Source organism: Callorhinus ursinus, unplaced genomic scaffold, assembly GCF_003265705.2.
Source record: "Callorhinus ursinus isolate GAN/ISIS: 27379988/994484 unplaced genomic scaffold, GSC_fseal_2.0 scaffold54, whole genome shotgun sequence".
NCBI lineage: Eukaryota > Metazoa > Chordata > Mammalia > Carnivora > Otariidae > Callorhinus > Callorhinus ursinus.
Window position 1 is genome coordinate 622,299 of NW_027397116.1, and position 18,616 is coordinate 640,914.

General features: G+C 48.7%; 1 protein-coding gene across 13 annotated transcripts in view; it reads left to right on the top strand.

Moving 5' to 3' along the window:
- The window catches only part of LOC112839198 (carboxyl-terminal PDZ ligand of neuronal nitric oxide synthase protein), a 279,718-nt gene that overhangs the window by 123,226 nt on the left and 137,876 nt on the right, over positions 1–18,616 (top strand). For 2 of the 13 annotated variants that reach the window (XM_073884017.1, XM_073884018.1), the window contains exon 1: positions 14,455–14,634. The exons of 10 other annotated variants lie outside the window; for them this stretch is intronic. In XM_073884017.1, coding sequence (XP_073740118.1) covers positions 14,494–14,634 — 141 coding nt within the window. In that variant the 5' untranslated portion in view covers positions 14,455–14,493. Of the gene's footprint in view, positions 1–14,454; positions 14,635–14,957; positions 15,008–18,616 lie in introns of those variants that run through there. One more of the 13 variants, XM_073884028.1, reaches the window with a different exon arrangement.

The window sequence follows — 18,616 nt, forward strand, 5'->3', positions numbered from 1 at the left end:
GGAGCCCGACGCGGGGCTCGATCCCAGGACCCCGGGACCACAACCTGAGCCGAAGGCAGACGCGCAACGACTGAGCCACCCAGGCGCCCCTGTGAAGACCACTTTCGAAGCAACTGGGCGTCCTCTCTTTACCTTTTGAAAGGGAAAACAGTGACACACAACCTTTCAGGGAATGTTAACATAAGTAACTGGAAAACTCAGAGAAATGGGGGAAAAAGGAATATGAGGGAAGAAAACCAAGGCAGTGTTGAGCCAAGTCTTTGGATTAGGACAAAGGGACCTTTAATTCGGGGAGCGCTGGAAAGGGAAGTGGACTGAGGCATTTAAACCTATTTCCACTAAAAAGTATTTTTCTGAGGCCCTGATTTATAGATCTTGACTCTGGTGGGTTGATCAGATTTGTAGGACGATGGTGTTTTCGGCTGCTTAGGCTGCAGACGAATTCACCACAACAGAAAAACCCAAACAACAGAAATTTATTTTCTTACAGTTCTCAAGATCTAGCTCCTGGCAGGGTTAGTTTCTGGCAAGGCCTCTTTTCCTGGCCCGTGGGCAGCCTCCTGCTCCGTGGGCAGCCTCCTGCTCGCTCTGTCCTCACCTGGTTTTTTCTCTGTGTGTACACACTCTGGGTGTCCCTTCCTCTTCTTCTAAGGACACCAGCCCTATTGGATTAAGCTCCACCCTTATGACCTCATTTAAGTTGAAATCACCTCCCTGAAGGTTCTGTCTCCAAATACAGTCACTTTGGAGGTTAGGGCTTCAACCTATGAATTTTGGGGAGACCCAGTTCAGTCCATAACAGAGAGAAAGCTGCTACAATTTAAGGGTCAGCAAACTAGTCCTGTCACCGGCTTTTGTAAAATTGATTGGAACACAGCCGCTCCCATTCACGTGTAAATATTCTGCGGCGGCTTTTGCGCTCTAAGGGCAGAGTCGAGTGGCTGTGATAGTCTGTCCTGCAAAATCCTCAGCTATTTGCTGTCTGGCCTTGTACAGAAAAAGCTTGCCAACCCCTGAATTGGCTGAGCCTCCTTCTAATAAGAGAAGGGATTATCGGGTTTTGTATCCGGGAATTCTCTTTATTGACATACCAGTAGGCATTGTTTGTCATTTACAAATTAAATAGGATGGGAAGGAGGAATGAAGAATTGCCCCGTGGCCGGTAGGTCATGCCAAGTGGCTGATCCACATCAGGGTGACTGGAAAAGGTAGCTGTGGTTGGAAGACATTGCTGCGTGACCGTGGGAAATCCACTTTTCATCTCCGAGTGAGCCTTGGTTTCTCCCACTTTAAAATGGAAAATAGGGGGGACCTGTCTCATCCTTGCTTGGATCCCGTGAAATAGAGCCACAAGAACATCTTCTAAATGGTAGGAGGACTGCATAAATAGAAAGGACTAACCAGTACCCATTCCTGCTGTCGTAGCTGCTGTAGATACGTGCCTTGTAAAACTACCCTATCATTTAGAGACTGAGAAATTTTGGATGGTGGTAATGTGCTGCTCTGGGAAAAGCGGTCGCCAGTAGGATTTTATCACATAATTAGAGGCTGTGTTAAATGTGCTGGTGAAAAGAAGCTGCTGTGAGCTGCTGTCTGGGTTAACGTAGAGCAGGGAATCCTGAACCTTTCCCCTGAGGATGACTTGGAACAGCGTTCCTGCTTCGGTCCCTTATGTGGTGCCGGCTCTGGCCAGCAGAAACTCTGGGAGGTCCTAGGCACGGTGCCAGTGCCACAACGGCCCTAGAGACCCTTGTAAAATCACCAGCTACCCACTGGATAGCCCTCCTTTGCACAGCTAGGTGCTGGTCAGCTGCCTCGACCTCGAGTGGGCGTGCCCTGCTGCTGGGGTGGGGGTGGGGTGGCAGGCTGGAAAGCTGGGGAACGGTCAGAATAAGGAAGGTCCCAGGTTAGGAGGAAAGACCAACAGAGCTGTTGAAGGTGTTTCTTTGTTGACTTCTTTGTTGATCTGCCTGTTCCTTCCATCACTCGGTATCCCCCTTTTAAGCGCAGTAATTCTGTGTACTTTACAGGGTTGGGGTGAGGATTGAGTGAGAATCAGCAGACTCTGGCCTGGAGCAAACGCTCATTAAATGGTAGCTCTTATTTTTATGGTCATTTCCTAATTATTTCCTATTCATTAGGTCCATATCCTGTTCTAGGTACTGCGGGATGGGGGGGGGGGCAGATAAAGACGTGTAGGTTCGTGCCTTCTGTAGCTGGTGATGACGTAGGAGAGCCAGAAGTCAGTGGGCTTCGTGTGTGGTCCCCGGGCACGCATTTCTCAAACAGTGGGGCCAGCGAGGCTACTGCTGCCCCTTGGCTCAGCCCATTCACCTGTCGGAGCCTCGCCGGCCTGCGCGTCCCAGACTCCGCTACCCCCCATGACCAAGCTGGGGACCCGTGATCTTCCTGATGAACGCCGGCCTACAGTTGTCATTTTCTTAGGATCCTGAAGCGCTTACACACCCTATTTAACTTGGGTTTAAGAGTTGTTTTACGTAGCCTTGAGAGAAGAGACTTGTCTTACTCCTCTCTAATTCCTGAGTGCTTCTTCACCTAGCACACGCACACCCTCAACAGATGTTGAATTGGATGGATCCTGTTGTGCGTCTACTTCAGGGTTTCTTAACCTCATCACCACTGTCATTTTGGACCAGATAGTTCTTTGTTGTGGGGCTGTCTTGTGCCCAGTGGGGTGTTTAGCGGTACCCTTTACCTTTATCACCTGTGGACCAGTAGCATTCTCTAGCTGTGACAACCCAGAACATCTCCAGACACCGTAAAATGTCCCCCGAAGGGCAGAATCACTCCTCGTTGAGAACTACTGATCTACCATGTTCTAGACATGGCAGGGATCTCGTCCCTCAGTCGGGTTATAAATGCCTTGGGGGAGAATTTTCATTATCTCTACGATGCCTATATATGGATGATAGCATAGATGTCTCATAAATCTTTTTACTCAGTCTGCCTAGCTCATCTGCCTGGTTCTACCACCTCCAGCCGAGGCCGGGGAGACTGGAAAATCTGAGGCCATGTTCATCATTGTCAGTTAGCACGTATCAAATAAATACTTACAATTTCCTGGTTTTCATTGTGCTTTCCCTGTTGACTCCCCGGTCTGGAGTGCCTTACCTTCAGAATGTCAGCCCTGCAAGGGAGTGAACACATCCCACATCCCTGGTTCAGATTTACTTTGAAGAAAAAACAAAAAACAAACAAACAAAAAAAAACCACAAACCAAAACTGATCAATAGAATAGGCTTATAGAATCCTCTGGATTCTTGGTTATGGCCCTTACAACTCCCTGGGGCCTATGTGTTTGCTATTTTTGTACAAGATGGTCCTAAATTTGCTTGGGAATGGTTTGCAGAAGGATTTGCTGCGCCCCTCCAAGTATGGGCACCAGTAGGGGGCCCAGGCGTCCCAGGGGCTCAGTTTTACGTGTAAGTTTGTACCAGGATAACCAAAGGCCGAAGGTCTAAGCTTGTAAGCTGGGAGGAGTGCTGAACTGAAGTGTGTGTGTGTGTGTGTGTGTGTGCGCGCGCGCGCGCACACGCGTGCGTGCGTGCGTGCGTGTCTGTGTATGTCAGTCGTGAAGACGGACCACAGTTCTGTTGGGAAAATGAGGAGTGTATTCTAGGAGAACTCAGTATGAGTAGATCCAGAAGGGAGAGGGAGCTCACATCTCACCTGGCTGTGAGGACTAGGCCAGGCAGGTTCTCCTCTCTGGGCCTGGGTTCACCCTTGAAGGGAGAGGTAGTTAAATGATCTTTACCATCCCTTCCACTTCTGACCATCGTGTGACTTAAACTTTATCCTGAAACCCACTTCTTTCATGCTCATGGAAGAGAAACTGATTAGAGGGTTGGGCCAGGGTCTTCCCAACCCTTTGTGAAGACCACGCTCTTGCTAGCCATCTTCAGCTTCTGGAAAGACTGTCACAAAACTGGGAGCAGAACCAGGTATGGTAGGAAGAGCAGATTTGGCTCAGAAGAATTTTCTAGCTGTCAGAGTTGGTGGAATGTGAAATAACCACAAGGGGAAAAGCACTCTCCTCACTGGTGGTATTGTTGCCGAGGCTGATCCTGGCTTGGCAGAGATTGAGTCAGCAGATTCGTGACCAGACTGGGTGACTGGACGTCCTGTCTGACCCTGTGCATTTTTCAAAAATCAGATATTGTTAATTTTCCTTGTATCTTGAAATCCTTGGAAGGGGAAGAGAGATGAGCAGAGCTAGTGGCTGAATGAAGACTGATTTCTTGGTGGGGATGGGTATTCAAATGAGGGTGCTGCTGGGCCGAGAACCTTGCTGTCATTACATTTTTTGGGTGGGGAGGGGGCTGAGAGGTGGGGGCTCAGAGAGGCCTGGGTAAATCTGAGGTTTTCCTGGCTGTGGGGTCCTGGCTTGTCCTTCTGGGGCCAGTGACTGCCGCCACGCCGGACCCCCTGCTGTACTCGCCTCTCGCTGTGAGCCGTCCTGCTGTACTGAGCAGCAAGCGAAGGCCATGTGGTCTCCCCTGCAGCCTGCTGTCTGTCCGCACGACTCTGAATCTGCTGTCAAGGAGTTGGCTGTGACTGAGAACCAAAATGAACCCAGCCTCTCTGGAAATTGTTTGTTTCGGGCCCATGACTGCCCCATCACTGGGCTCTCCGAGGCCAGCATCTCTCTGTGAAATCCTCACTTCCCGTGAGAGCGTTTTTGTGGGGCTCTCGGGAGCGCTGTTCCACACTGTCATCCGCTGGACGTGACGTATTTATGCCACGTGTAATGACCTCGAGGTCGTTGGCTGCTGATGCCCCAGCGGGGGCTCCTCCCTGGTGCCCTGTCCTGGCAGTTCTAACCGTGCTCCCAGCCTGTGCAGTGGGAGGCCAGTTTTCTCTGGGATGGCAGGAAGGTGGTGACGTACCCACGTTGTTCCATGACATTGGCCTTCTGCTTTCCACTGACTGCCTTTGCTTCTTCTTCTTTTTTTAAAGGTTTTATTTATTTGAGAGAGCAGAGAGAGAGAGAAAGAGAGAGAGCATGAGCAGGGGTGAGAGGGGAGACAGAGGGAGAGACAGAAGCAGACTCCTCTCTGAGCCGGGAGCCCGACTCAGGGCTTGATCCCAGGAGCCCGGGATCATGGCCTGATCCAAAGGCAGACACTTCACCGACTGAGCCACCCAGGCGTCCCTAGAACTTCATTCTTGATTCAGGTGGCATGTCGTAACTATTTAGCACTGTGCTGGATGCTGGGATTGAACGGTGAGCAAAGCAGGCTTGCCCTGCCCTCACGGGACAGAGTCTAGTCTCTGCCTTCTTCCTTCTGGGTCCTCACTGACACACACACGCTGGGAACCTCTCAGGGACTGGGGCTTGGGGTGGGGAATGTGTAAGTGCTGACCACCCTGCCACCCCAGCCTGGTAATGGGTGTATATTTGGTGGTTGTGGAGGAGGAGGAGGAAGGGGAGGACTGGTTTTGAGGGATGTAGGGTCAAGCGGGTGTGTAAGAGCTGGGGGACGCTAGTGAAACTGTGCCCTTGCCTGAGGCAGGAACGGGGATCCACCTGTGGATGAAGGCCTAGGAAAGGAGGGTGGGTGGGATGGAGAATAGTTTATGGGATGCATATGGAGACTGTCCTATTGGATGTCCCTTTGCCCTTGGCTGCTCCCTGGAACTTTGCGGCTTCCTTACAAGCTGCTTTTTTTTTTTTTTTTAACCAAATGAAAATTTTAAATAAAAGTTGTATCTATTTAAGGTGTATGAGCTTGGACGTATACCGTGAAATGATGACTAGAGTTGAGCCCGCGAATATGTCCTCTCCTCACATCGTTAGCTTTTTTTGGTGTGATGAGAGCACTTGAAATCTACTTTCAGCAAATTTCCAGAATTCTGTACAGAATGATGAACTCTACTTCTCATTCTGTGCATTAGAGCAGTCCTTGGGTGAGAGTGTATTACTGCAGCTCCGTGCTTCTCTCCCAGCGTCTCCCCATTGCCTGCACCTCTCCGCCTGCCCCCCAACCCCGCCCCGTAACCATAGCACTCTCTGCTTCCATGTATTAGACTATTTAAGATTCTACACAGACGTGAGATCATGCAGGGTTGTGTTTTTGGTCTGGTTTATTTCACTTAGCATAATGTTCTTTGCGTTCATCCATGTTGTTGCAAATAGCAGAATCCCCTTTCTTAAAGCTGAGTGGTAGCTCATGGTGTATGTATGTGTGTGAATGTATATGTGTATATAATATATATACACACACCACTCTTTCTTTATCCCTTCATTGGTGACACGTCATTTCCATGTATTGTGAATAATGTTGCAGCGAAGATGGAAGCACAGATATCTCTTGGAGGTACTTAATTTCATTTCTTCTGGGTATATAGCCAGAAGTGGAATTGCTGGATCGTACGGTAGCTCTATTTTTAACTTTTTGAGGAACCTCCATACTGTTTTCCAAAGTGGCTGCACCGGCTTGCATTCCCACCAAGTGTAAGCGGGTTCCCCTTTCTCCACATCCTCGCCAACACTAAACTTCTGTTTTTGTTGATAATAATCATCCTAGCAGGTGTGAAATGACATCTTCTTACGGTTTTGAGTTTTATTTTTTATTTTTAATTTTTTAAGAGAGCACACGTGTGGGGTTGAGGGAGAGGCAGAGGGAGAGAGAGAGAGAAGCTTAAGCAGGCTCCGCACCCAGTCAGGAGCCCAGTGTGGGGCTCAGTCTCACTACCCTGAGATCATGACAGCCGAAATCAAGAGTCAGATGATTGACTGAGCCACCCAGTCGCCCCTTGATTTTTATTTGATGACTAGTGATGCTGAACACCTTTTCCTGTACCTGTCAGCCATTTGTGGTCGTCTTTGGAGAAATCTATTCAGGCCCTTTGCCCTTTTTTTTTTTTTTTTTTTTTTGCTTTTGAGTTATAGGAGTTCCTCAGATATTTTAGACATTAACCCCTTATCACATATGTAGTTTGCAAATATTTTCTCCCAACCCATAGGTTGCCTTTTCCATTTTATTGATGGTTTCCTTTGCTCTGCAGAAGCTTTTGATTTGTTGTAGTTCCATTCCTTTATTTTTGCGTTTGGTGCCTAAGCTTTTGGTGTCCTATCCAAAAAAAATTGTTGTCAATACCAATGTCAAATATTTTTCCCCTCATGTTTTCTTCTAGGAGTTTTATGGTTTGGGTCTTATTTTAAGTCTCCCATCCATTTTCTGTTGACTTTTATGGGTTGAGAGATGGGTCCCATTTTATTTTTTTTGCAGGTGCATATTCATTTTTCCTAAAACCATTTATTGAAGAGACCACCGTTTCCCCATTGTATATTCTTGGTACCCTTGTTGAAAATTAGCTGACCATATAGGCATGGTTTATTTCTGGGCTAGAGGCTTCCATTGGTCTGTGTTTCTCTTTATGCCGTACCATACTGTTTTGGTTACTGTAACTTTGTGATACAGTTTCAAATCAGGTAGAGTGATGCCTCCAGCTTTGTTCTTCTTTCTCAAGATTGCTTTGACTACTTGTGGTTTTGTATGAATTTTAGAATTGTTTTTCCTCTATCTGTGAATGTCTAGTTCCTGAACTCCCCAGGGAGTGCTCGGCAATACAACGGGTAGTGTTGACAAGCCCAGCTATATGGGGCAGTACCAGTTACCAGACGAGCCTGGAGACTGTCCCTTGAAAGTCTGTTCCGTGACTACTTTGATCTGAAGGGACAAGCTGCTGATTCTTGCTCAGCGACACCATTTCTGACGCTCCTGAATAGTATGGGTGGAGTGGGAAGTTGTATCTAGGCAGGGCAGGTGTAGAGGGTGCCTGGGGGGCGGGGATCAGGGCGGGGCTGGCTGCCTATGCCTGCTTCCCCAACTGGGAGGAACCTAGGTGCAGTTAGGGTGTACTGAGTTACCTGAAAACCCTGGTGTGTTTCCTTGGGAAGGACATGAACTTGTGACCACGGCCCCTTGTGCTTTGTTCCGCACACATTTAAGTACCCCGGCAACCCTCCTCCTTAGCGTGGGCTCTAATAACCTACTGCATTTCCTGTCTCAGAGTCTTTCCTTATCTAATAATTAGCACCTTTGTCCTGCCCTTTAATCCAGTGGTAGTTACACAGGGAGCTGCCTGCCTAGGAATTTTTGCATTAAGGGAGGAGACTCTCCCACTGATCGGTGCAGGCATTTCTGCTGACAGGTTGATAGGGCGGGAGCCCTCGAATCCAAGAAATGGTGACCTTTCACCTTCACCTGGGTCATGTGCTCTGGGGAAAGAGGGACGGGCCTGTCCCCTCCTTCCTGCCCTGACTGTTGACTTCAGTTGACACACAATTGCCCAATCTGTAGTCAGACTCGAATAATTGGATTGTTTTTAAATTCTCCTTTGGATGAATTATGAGCTTTCTTGACTTAAGTTAGGCTGCCTGGAGTCCATCCCAGCCCCGGGCAGGTGCCGTGCCAACTTCGCTGGCATGTGCCTCTGCCAGGGTACTTTACTATTGACCCTGAGCTCTCCCGTGGAAACACCGAGCCTGGAGCTGTGCGGAAGGCCCTGCCACTCCTGTAGGTCTCAAAGGACGCCTTTGTCCTGCAGAATGCCTGTTGCAATGAAGCCTGATAAATAGCCAGCTCGTTTCTCCTGTAAATGGAAATGAAAGAACCTTGCCCACTAGAAGTAACTTTCCTTGTCTCTTCTCATCTTCTTTATTCAAGCCTATTTAATGAATAACTCTTTAAGACCCCCAAATCCTGCTCTGTGCCAGGCGCTGGGAAGGAGGACGTCAGAGTTTGTCGTCCTTGCTCTCTCTCGGACCTCAGGCTTCTTGGTGGACACAGAGCCTGTGCGTGGGAGACCAGTAAAGAGTAAATAAAATGGAATTCCAGGCAAGGCCACGTGTATGAGTCGCCTTCTCTGGTGACCTTAGGGACCAGAGCTTTTTTCCCCTGTGTCTTCCAGAGATGGGCTTTTATTTCAGTTCCCTTAACACTTCTCCGTTCATTCAGGAAGCACCCATTTGAGGCTTCCTCTCTGCCGGGCGCTGGGAGTCAGGTCTGTAGGACACGGCCCTCAGGTAGCTCAAGGCCCACGTGAAGGAGTGGATGGAAGAGCTGGTTCGCTTGGAGGTTGGATCCTTACCTTGCTCATTTGTCTTCTGATCAAAAGTAATTCTCAGCGTTTCTCCCATCCTCCCGCCATTCACATGGCTGATTAACCTCTCCTGCCAAGCTGTACATCTTTCTGATTCTTTGAAATATCCTTTTCTTTATTAGCTACTTTGTATTCCTTTGCCTTTAGTCTTATATATTTATTATTCTTGCAAGCACCTCATAGAGCTATAGAGCTGCTGTTTTGCTTAATTTTCTGTCTGAAATTACCCACTCTTTTGTTAACACAAACAATGGCTGACACCGTGTGGGAGTTCCATCTGTGTGCTTAAATTTGTTTATTAGTCTATTCCTCTATTTCTCTTGCCCCTTAGAGTTGCTTTCAATTACTAACTCACCAGTGTTATTTTTGAATTTTGGAAAAAAAAACAACAACCCTTTTTTCCCCTCCAGGCCACATCAGTGAGTGGAGCATCAAAAATAGAACAACTTTGGGGTGCCTGGCTGGCTCAGTCAGTGGAGCATGCGACTCTCGATCTCAGGGTCATGAGTTCAAGCCCCACTTTGGGCGTGGAGCCTACTTAAATAATAAGAAAATTTTAAAAAATGGAAAAATAAAACAACTTTAATATAAAAAACATTCCTCTGGCTCTGCCCCAAGCACCACAGTGAGACTCGGGTGCTGCTTTCTCCGGAAGCTTCTCCAAGTGTTTCTGAGCACCCCTGGAAGGTGCCTCATGGGCCCTACGGCCACTTTCCTCCCATGTCCATTATATCCCTACTACTGTTCTGAGCCCTGACCCCAGCCCGGGGGCCCAGCAAGTCCCAGGAGGTGTCCTGCTAGGGCCATGGGACCAGGGTCTGGCCACATAGCACCCTGCTGCCGTCATGCCCCTGCGCTGCATTACACTGCCTGGCTGGGCTACACTGGCCACGCTGGGCCATGCTGGCCACACGCCAGCTCCTTCCAGGCGGCAACACTGCTGTGCCCTCCGCTGAACAGCGGAGACCTTCACTTGCTGCTCGGACAGCCCTGGGGCCATGGTTTTGTTACTCCCTGGCATCCTGCTGTTTGTGGTCTTTTCCTAAGATGCCAACATGAGTCTGGGGATGCCCAGCCACAGGACGGAGCAACGGGCATTGTGTTAGGCTTAGAATTGCCTTACGCCCCGGCCTGGACCCCTCTACCAGCTCAGGTATTTCTATGCACTGCTGGGCGGTGCCTCGTGGGTCCCGAAGAGGACTCGCCCTCCTCAAGATACACCACTTCCCGCAAGACCTTCTTCCATCATCCAGATGGTCTTCTGGCAGAATGGCCCCAAGGTCCCTCACTCGGGCCCACATAGGCCTGAATCCCCAAGTGCACTGTAGGCTCAAGCAGCGCCCTTCACGATAATGATAAAATAATATAATCTCCTTACGTAAAATTTGGGAAACAGGAAAAATAGCTCATGAGCTCACCAGCCTTGTGTTGTTAGCCATCAGATCTTTCTCATGCATGTACTCGTCACACGATTGTACTTGGGTGTTCTTTGACCACCCTGGGTCTGTGTCCGGGTCTGTGTCTGGCCTCCAAGGGTTTGCCCCTCTGGGGGGTGGTGCACAGAGGCTGCTGCAGAGACCCTTCCACGCGCATCCGTGCCCTGCAGTGAGCTCCTGCTGTCACTTGTTTATGTTCCTTTTCCTTCCCTGCCCTCATGCCCTGATGCGCATCCCCTCTCTGCTCATCCCCTGCTTTCTTTGTGCTGGCTCCCTGCCCTGAGCCACCTGGGTTCCATTCCTGTTCTTGTCTCTGCTGGTGACCTCACTGGTTGGTGCGTGGTAGGTCATTGCAAGGGAAGCTCGGCGCCTGCCTAACTGCCCTGACCAACATGGGGAAGTACCGCCGATGGGGGCATGTTAATGACACCTGCGGGCATCCTACTATTGGTACCTGGGCAACTGCTGGGCTGTTCACTTCTGGACTTTGACTCGTGGTGCCCTGCATTTTAATCTCAGCCCTGGCACGAATTCCTGCCATATACTTGAGGCAGGTTGCGTAACCTCTGTGCTTTGGTTCGTTCGTTCATCTTTTAAATGAGAATATTAAAATTTGACCTGTTAACCTCACAAGTATGTTTGCAGAGAACATGGGAAGCCTGTTGTAATTCTAAGAGTACTGTGAAATGTAAACAAAAATTATATTTAGAAAGAGAAGTAGAAGAATTGTAAGACTATTATAGGAACATTGGCCCTGGAACCAAGCAGCCAGGGTTCAAATCTTGACACTGCTATTATTAGCTGTGTGACCTTGAGCAAGTTTCTTAGCTTCTCGGTGCCTTGGTTTCCTCTACTGTAAAATGTTAAGGCAGGGTAACGATACTTTATAAGCTTGTGTTTATGGTGGGATTAAATGAGTGAAAATTATGTAGCAGGTCTAAAGGAGGGCTTGGCACCTGGTCAGGTATTACTGTGGGTTCTACTATCATTTATAGAGACCCTCTGTCATCAAATCTTCCCCAACGGTTAGGGAAGGGGCCCCAAAGAGGTGACTTGGAGGGAGGGAAGGAAGAGTGTATATCTGGTGGATGTTGTGTGATGGGTGTGTAGCTGATACTACTACATGCCCTCTCCTTTATTTTTTGTTTTTAAGATTTTATTTATTTTAGAGAGAGCGAGCCATGCATGCTTGTGCAACTGGGGGGAGGGGAAGGGACAAGCGGACTCCCACTACACGCGGAGCCTGACAACGGGGCTCCGTCTCACCCTGAGAACCACCCCCGCCAAGATCATGACCTGAGCCTAAACCAAGAGTTGGAAGCTCAATTGACTGAGCCACCTGGCCGCACCCCAGGTCCTCTTCTTGAGAGGAAACCTAGCTCAGGGAGAAATCAGGCAAGATTCAGACCCTTTGGTCTGACCCCAAATTGGTGTTCTTTTTCGTCGTACCGGACCACTCCCCATTTGGGTCCTGACACATTTGTTGTTGGCTTCTGGGTCCCCTACCACCGGCATGTTCAAATGACTATAGAGTCCTAATTACTGTCGGTGCCAATGAGGCGGAGTGCGCGTCTGTGGCTGACTCACGGATGCCAGGGCAAAGGGCGTGAACTCTGCGTTAACCCTGTGGAGGTAATTAAACCTGCGTGTATACCTTTCTCTTTTCCCCTTTTCTGTACATTTCTCTAATTGGGTCAGCATCCGTTTTTAAATGACCTTTTCGCTGTTCTGCTGCTTGGTTTATGACCGACTGGTGATGGCATCATGCCCGCCATCGGGCCACGGCCGCTTCCACCCACGGGTGCAGCGGTGGCAGCAATGACCATGCCCTCACTGGTCGGGCATCTGGGAACTTCTGTAGTCTCATTGATGTCTCACAAAGAACCCTGAGGGAGGCAGTATTATCCCTTTTGTTAGGGATGGAGAAACAGTTGTGGTATCACAACCTCATGGTCTGTAAGTGGACGACTTGGGATCAGAACTGGGGTCTCTGGGTTCCTCCGTGCCCATCAGAGCAGTTCTACTTTCTTTCTTTCTTTCTTTCTTTTTTTTTTTTTTAAAGATTTTATTTATTTGACAGAGAGACATAGCGAGAGAGGGAACACAAGCAGGGGGAGTGGGAGAGGGAGAAGCAGGCTTCCCGCAGAGCAGGGAGCCCGATGCGGGGCTCCATCCCGGGACCCTGGGACCATGACCTGAGCCGAAGGCAGACGCTTAACGACTGAGCCACCCAGGCACCCCAGAGCAGTTCTAAAATGTGAGCTTCCGGAGAAGATTCTACTTGAAGCAGTTCTGAGACTTTAGATTTTGAAAATCACTGGGACCTGAGGTCTCACTCGGGGTTGAACTGAAGTCACTTGAAGTGAAGTCATTTCTCCCAAATCTGTGCAAATGGGTGACGTTATTGAGCCCCGGACATCAGGTGAATGAATGAGCTGCGACCATGACAGGGCCCTGAGTTCTCTGACCCGTCTCAAACCAAGCCTCTCTGGGTGTGCCCTGAGCCATCACTGGAAGGTTCCATGATGATGACAGGTGTGACTGTTACTGCCCCCACTCCCACCACCACCCTGGGCCAGGTCCTACAGGTGTCCTTGTCCTGCATCTTGAGCGGGGGTCTTCAAGGATTTGTCTGGACAGATGAGGGGCTTGCTGGTCTCCGGGTGGCGATGATCAGTGTAGTATGCTCATAGAATTAGAACGTATCCAACACCAGTTTGCCTCATTGAATGGCCCCGACTCTATCCTCCCGCTGTTCTTGGAGCCCAGCCAGTCGGGCAAGAGGCAGGTTGTCTGGAGTGTCCGGGGCAGCCTGTGCCTTCCAGCAGCCCGCCCATGTGGGGTCACTTTCAGGTGCTTCCTCGGCTGGAGGACAGATACAGCTCTGGGCATGGTGGGCTCCATTGCTGCTTCTGCGGCCAGTTTGAAATGTCTCTTCTCTGCCCTGCTAGGCTTGATGTCACCAAAACATTTGCTGATGGCTTGGCCTAAACCAGTCTTTCACTTAGTTTTCAGATCATCTTAGGATATACCCCAGGGGCCCAGGGGAGAGCCTCTGGGGCAACAGCAGCTTCGTGTGCAAGCACGGTGTTATGTGGTGCTTAACCGGGGGTGGAATTCAGTTACACCTGGGGATGGGGTGTGACTGTCACTTCCCAGCTATCTCACTGAGCATGCTCCTGGACCTTCCAGCCCTGCCTCTGCTTGTAGAATGGGAATGAGAACATTCGCCTCCTGGAGTCCCTGTGACAAATGACTAAGTGTGTCCGGAGCCTCCACCAGTGCCTGGCCCATGTAGGTGCTCGGTAATAGTAGCTTTTAGGTGAGGCTGTCCCCGGGGATGTGGGCAGTCAGACTTAAGCCCCAGAATTATTTGTTTAGGTCTCGGGTGTAGGTTCCTGTTTGCATCTTCCTTCCATCTCGTGGGCTCCAGGGATCTGGTCCTTCTGCCTGTCTTTCAGAATAGCCGCTCCCCACAGCCTGGTCTTTGCCCCCATGCTGCGGATCAGGGTCCTGGCTCTGCCTTCATCCTTGAGGCTCTTTCCTTCCTCTCCCACCCAAACCAGACGAATTCTTTTCCTTTCTTAAAGGATTACGAATAAGAACTGCCAGAGACTGCATCTACCTTCAGAGTGGCTCGTCGCCCCTGGTGGGCAGCACTGCGTTCCAGGAGAGCGGCCTTGGAAACAGCCACCCTTCTAGGAAGACACTTTCTCCCGTATGAATAATGGCATCAGGTTTTCAGCTTTCTTCTAGGATTCACTGGGCTTGCTGTAATGACATCGCTGCTGGAGGGAAAGACAGATGGCCAGGAAAACCTGTTGCCTGTGGCTTTACCTTTTAGGAAGCAGTTTTATCTGCTGTGTGCCTGGGAAGGAGAAAGCGTCGCCCCGCGGACTGATGTCTCAGCTGCTTTTCACACGTGCACATGAGCGGGGGACGGGGATGCTGTAGGAACTGGGAGGTTTCTTCCTTCTTCGTAACTGCCTCCCTCGCTCGTGTCCAGCTGGATTTGGGGGTCTGCTGTGTGGCCTGCGTGGGGCGAGGTGGTGGTTGCCATGGACAGCAGGTATCTTAACGGGGGCGGCAGGTGGATGGACGGCGTACATAGAGCACACAGGGTCCAGAGTGCATGTCGAACCTATGTGCCTGGCCAAACCGACGCAAGTGCATTTGCCACGAGTTAATTTTCTCACTTAGAAAATGGAGACATTGCGATCTGGACTTGGGAGGCTACTGTGACTTTTCTAGGGCTGGGGTTTGATTCCTGGGTTTCGAAAGGACAGAAGCTTACATGACGACCTCCTGTGTTGCCCTGCTCATTGTTTTCCTTCTGGCTCCAAATTCTCCCACTTTGGTAACCTCGTCAGGCAAAACTTATCCTTCCCCTGTGGCCTCGTGCCAAGGGCCCACTGCCATGATACACGTGGATATTTATGTATGTATGTATCGCAGATGCTTGGAATCTTTGGGCCAAATGGGGGGGGGGAGTTGATATGATTCACCACTTCAATATGTGTATCAGGTAATGAGTCTTATTATCCAGAATATGTTGACTACTGCTCAGTGCTCTATTCCAGGAAAAACCAAACCAAACCCTTTAAATGCTGTGTTTGAGGTGATGGTTGGCTGACTGCGTGGTGTTAACCTATTCAGGAATTCGCATTGGAGGTCTGCTGGATTTTCTGTCTGTCTGTCTTTTTCAGTTTACAACTAGAATTTCTTGATGGGGCAAATACATTCTTATTGTTGAGAAGAGAATGAAATCCTATTTTCTATTTTTTTAAATTTATTTATTTGAGAGAGAGAGCATGAGTGGGGGAGAAGGGCCGAGGGAGAAGCAGGCTCCCTGCTGTGGGACTCGATCCCAGGACCCTGGGATCATAAACTGAGCCCAAGGCAGATGCTTAACCGACTGAGGCACGCAGGCGTCCCTAAAAATCATACTTTCCTGCTCCCTCTCTAGAGAGCTTATCACCATTAACACCTCTGGTAATCTTGGATTTCTTTCTTTCTTTCTTTTTTTTTTTTAATGCACATAACACACATCAGTGCCTGACCCACAGCTCACTGGATTTTTGACCTCGGGCAAACCTTTACAACAAGAGCCTGACTTTCCTCGGTTTTCAAATGGAGAATATTAAGTAAGTCCTAGGTCTGTTAGTGATGTTAAATTTAAAAACCCATGTCAATATTTAACAAAACCCTGGAGCATGAGCACTCAGATGCCAGCTACTGATTTTCAACAGGAAAATGGGGTCGTATAGTACATACTTCTACAGCTTTCCTTTTTACTCTATGGCAAATTACAGAATCCTTTCATGTCCGTATATACAGATAGTCCATATTCCTGGGTAATAGCCTCACAGTGTTCTCTTGTATTAAATTATAATGATAAATTATAATGATTATATAATCATTCCCCTGTGAATTAAAAAAACTCTTTGCTATGATAAAGAAATGTTGCGACGAATACGCTTGTGGGTCTCTCCATCTACTCTTTGCATTTCGGCAGGCCTAATTGCTGTGTGTGGGATAGCCGAGTCAGAGGCTGTGCCCGTGTTTTGGGGACTATCACGTTGCTTAAGTGCCTGCCATTAATGTTCATCCTCAGCTGGATTACTGAGCAGTATTATTGCGAGATCCAAGGAACAACATCTAATAGTGGCCAGTATCCTACATTTCTTCCTTGAGCATGAGTGGACATTTGAGAGCCCTTTTTATCTGTCTGGTGTTAATTAAAGGGCTTATTAAGGACTGGGTGCTCCCTGCATTATGTGGGTTCTCTAAAGTATGAGGATGGCCTAGTGGTATTGATACCACTGAGGGGATCTGTGTTCTATTGATGGGCCAAAGATGCACATTGATGCTTCTTTCATCAAGCTGGATTTTTTTTTTTAATAATTTTTAGTGAAAATCACTTGATGCTACATCAGCCTCCACTGTGATTTTTATTAATCAAGGTCATAAGCCCGACAGGCACGTGGCCAAACACGGGTGGCCCGTGGCAGTGGCTTTTGCTGGTTGGCAATGAGGTTGTACTGTGTTTGACCTCTCCAGGGACTCCTGATGCTTCCTGGTGATCATGACCGGCACATTATGCATCATTCTGAAAAGGCATAAAGCCCCTGAGAATAAAACGAGAAAAGAAAAGTAACTTCCATTTGTCCATGTGGACATTTGCCTTCCTTGTGGGAGCAAGGGTAAGGCCCTGTGTGACTGGGAGGTCAGGAGAGGATGGAAGACCGTGCGCGTACCGGTGTGAGGGGGCGGTGCACACAGGCCCCACCGTTCCTCATTTTGTCGTTCCCGAGCCCCGGGGAGACTCTTAGCACTCACTACCCCAGCTCATTTATTGGTTCTAAAACCACCTGAGCGGCACCCGGGCGGTTCAGTAGGTGGAGCGTCCGACTCTTGGTTTCGGCTCAGGCTGTGGTCTCAGGGTTGTGAGATCGAGCCCCACACTGGGCTCTGAGCTCAGGGCAGTCTGCTTGGGGCTCCCTCTCCCTCTGCCCCTCCTACTTGTGCGTGTGTGCACACGCTCCCTCTCATAAATAAATTAAAAAAATATATACCACCTGAGCACTCCATTCCCAGACTCTTTAACACTTTATTCAGGATGTTGAGTATAAGATGTGGAATCTTTAAGAAAATGTTCAGGAATTCTATGCAAGACTATTGCGATTATTTCCTGTCACATGTAAGAGTTGAGTGAACACATACCTCGTTTAGAATCTAGTTATGAGGTTTTCTGCTTTTAGCTCAGAGGGGCAGTTTGTAGACCTACCTCCCTAACTTCACACCCTCCCCCAGCTGCCCTTTTTGTCTGTTTGTTTTGGTCTTGTACTGAGAAAGCAGAGAAACTCTGTAAAGGGCAGGAAAACAGCCAAGACCAGTCCTGTGATTATTTGAAAGCAGCCACAGGGTAGGTTCTTCCTTGCCCCAGAGTGGACGGGGGTCGGCGAGGGGCTGAAGCCCTGTGAGGGTTGAGGAAAGGCAGGCGGAGAGGCTTCTGGGTTTGAGCGGAGCTTAATGTTTGGAGGGAGGTCCGAAAGGGGTTGGTGTTCCAAAGTCAAAGCATAGAAACAATTTGAATAAAAATCTGAAGTTGAGATGAGGGTTCAATTAAACTATGATTAAGAGATTTCTGAGAAAAATTCCTAATGGTGCCTGTAATTGTTTCCATAAATACTTTCTTTATGAATCATCTAAGTCCAGCTGTTTTAATAGTCCTCATTCAGTGGCGTATAGGAAATTATTAAAATTTCGGAGCTTTGCAGTTCCGAGTACCTGCTGCCCCTGTTGGCGCATTAGCCGATTTGCAGGAGGAAACCTGAAGGGAGTCGAGGTAAACATTTTTCAATACATGGTTTTATAACACATATCAAATTTATTTCTGAACCCCAAAGGTACCTTTCACTTGTGCCTGGGTGCCCTGGAGGGTCCTTTTTTTCCCCCTTAAACCAGAGAGTTACCCTATGAAAGAGAGTCTCCGGTTCACTTTTAGAAAGTTTATGTAAATAATGATTATAATTTGTACTCACTGGCACTTTGCATTTGCAGGTTTAAAGAATGTAGAACCATTACCTTGTAATGAGGAAACTGTGCATTGCTAACACCTCTCGTTCAAGATCTCTGAGTGTTTCTGGTGGAGAGAGAAGGGTGGGGGGAAAAGGCAGACCTTTCTCAGTCCACGGTAGGCAGGTTTGAGGCTTGGGATGTGTGCAGCTCAGGAACACACTCAGGAAGTAAGGTGAGGGTTGATTCTTGAGACTGTTTGTTCATTCATGTATTTATTGTCTCCCTCTATGTTCAAGGCACTGCTGTTTGTTTTAGCATTGACTGTGTTTCTGGCAGTTTCTTCCTGCTTCTGACATCTACAAATTCTTTTCTCCTCTGGTGGAGACTTAGCTTTGTAAGAACAATGAACTTTGTTAGTAGAGGAAACACGCCAGTGGCAACCTAAGGCGGTATTTGGTTTTCAGGGCGGTCGAGCTTTTTAGGTACAGGGTCTTAGAACCGGAACCCTGGGAGCCCAGAGAAAGATCAGA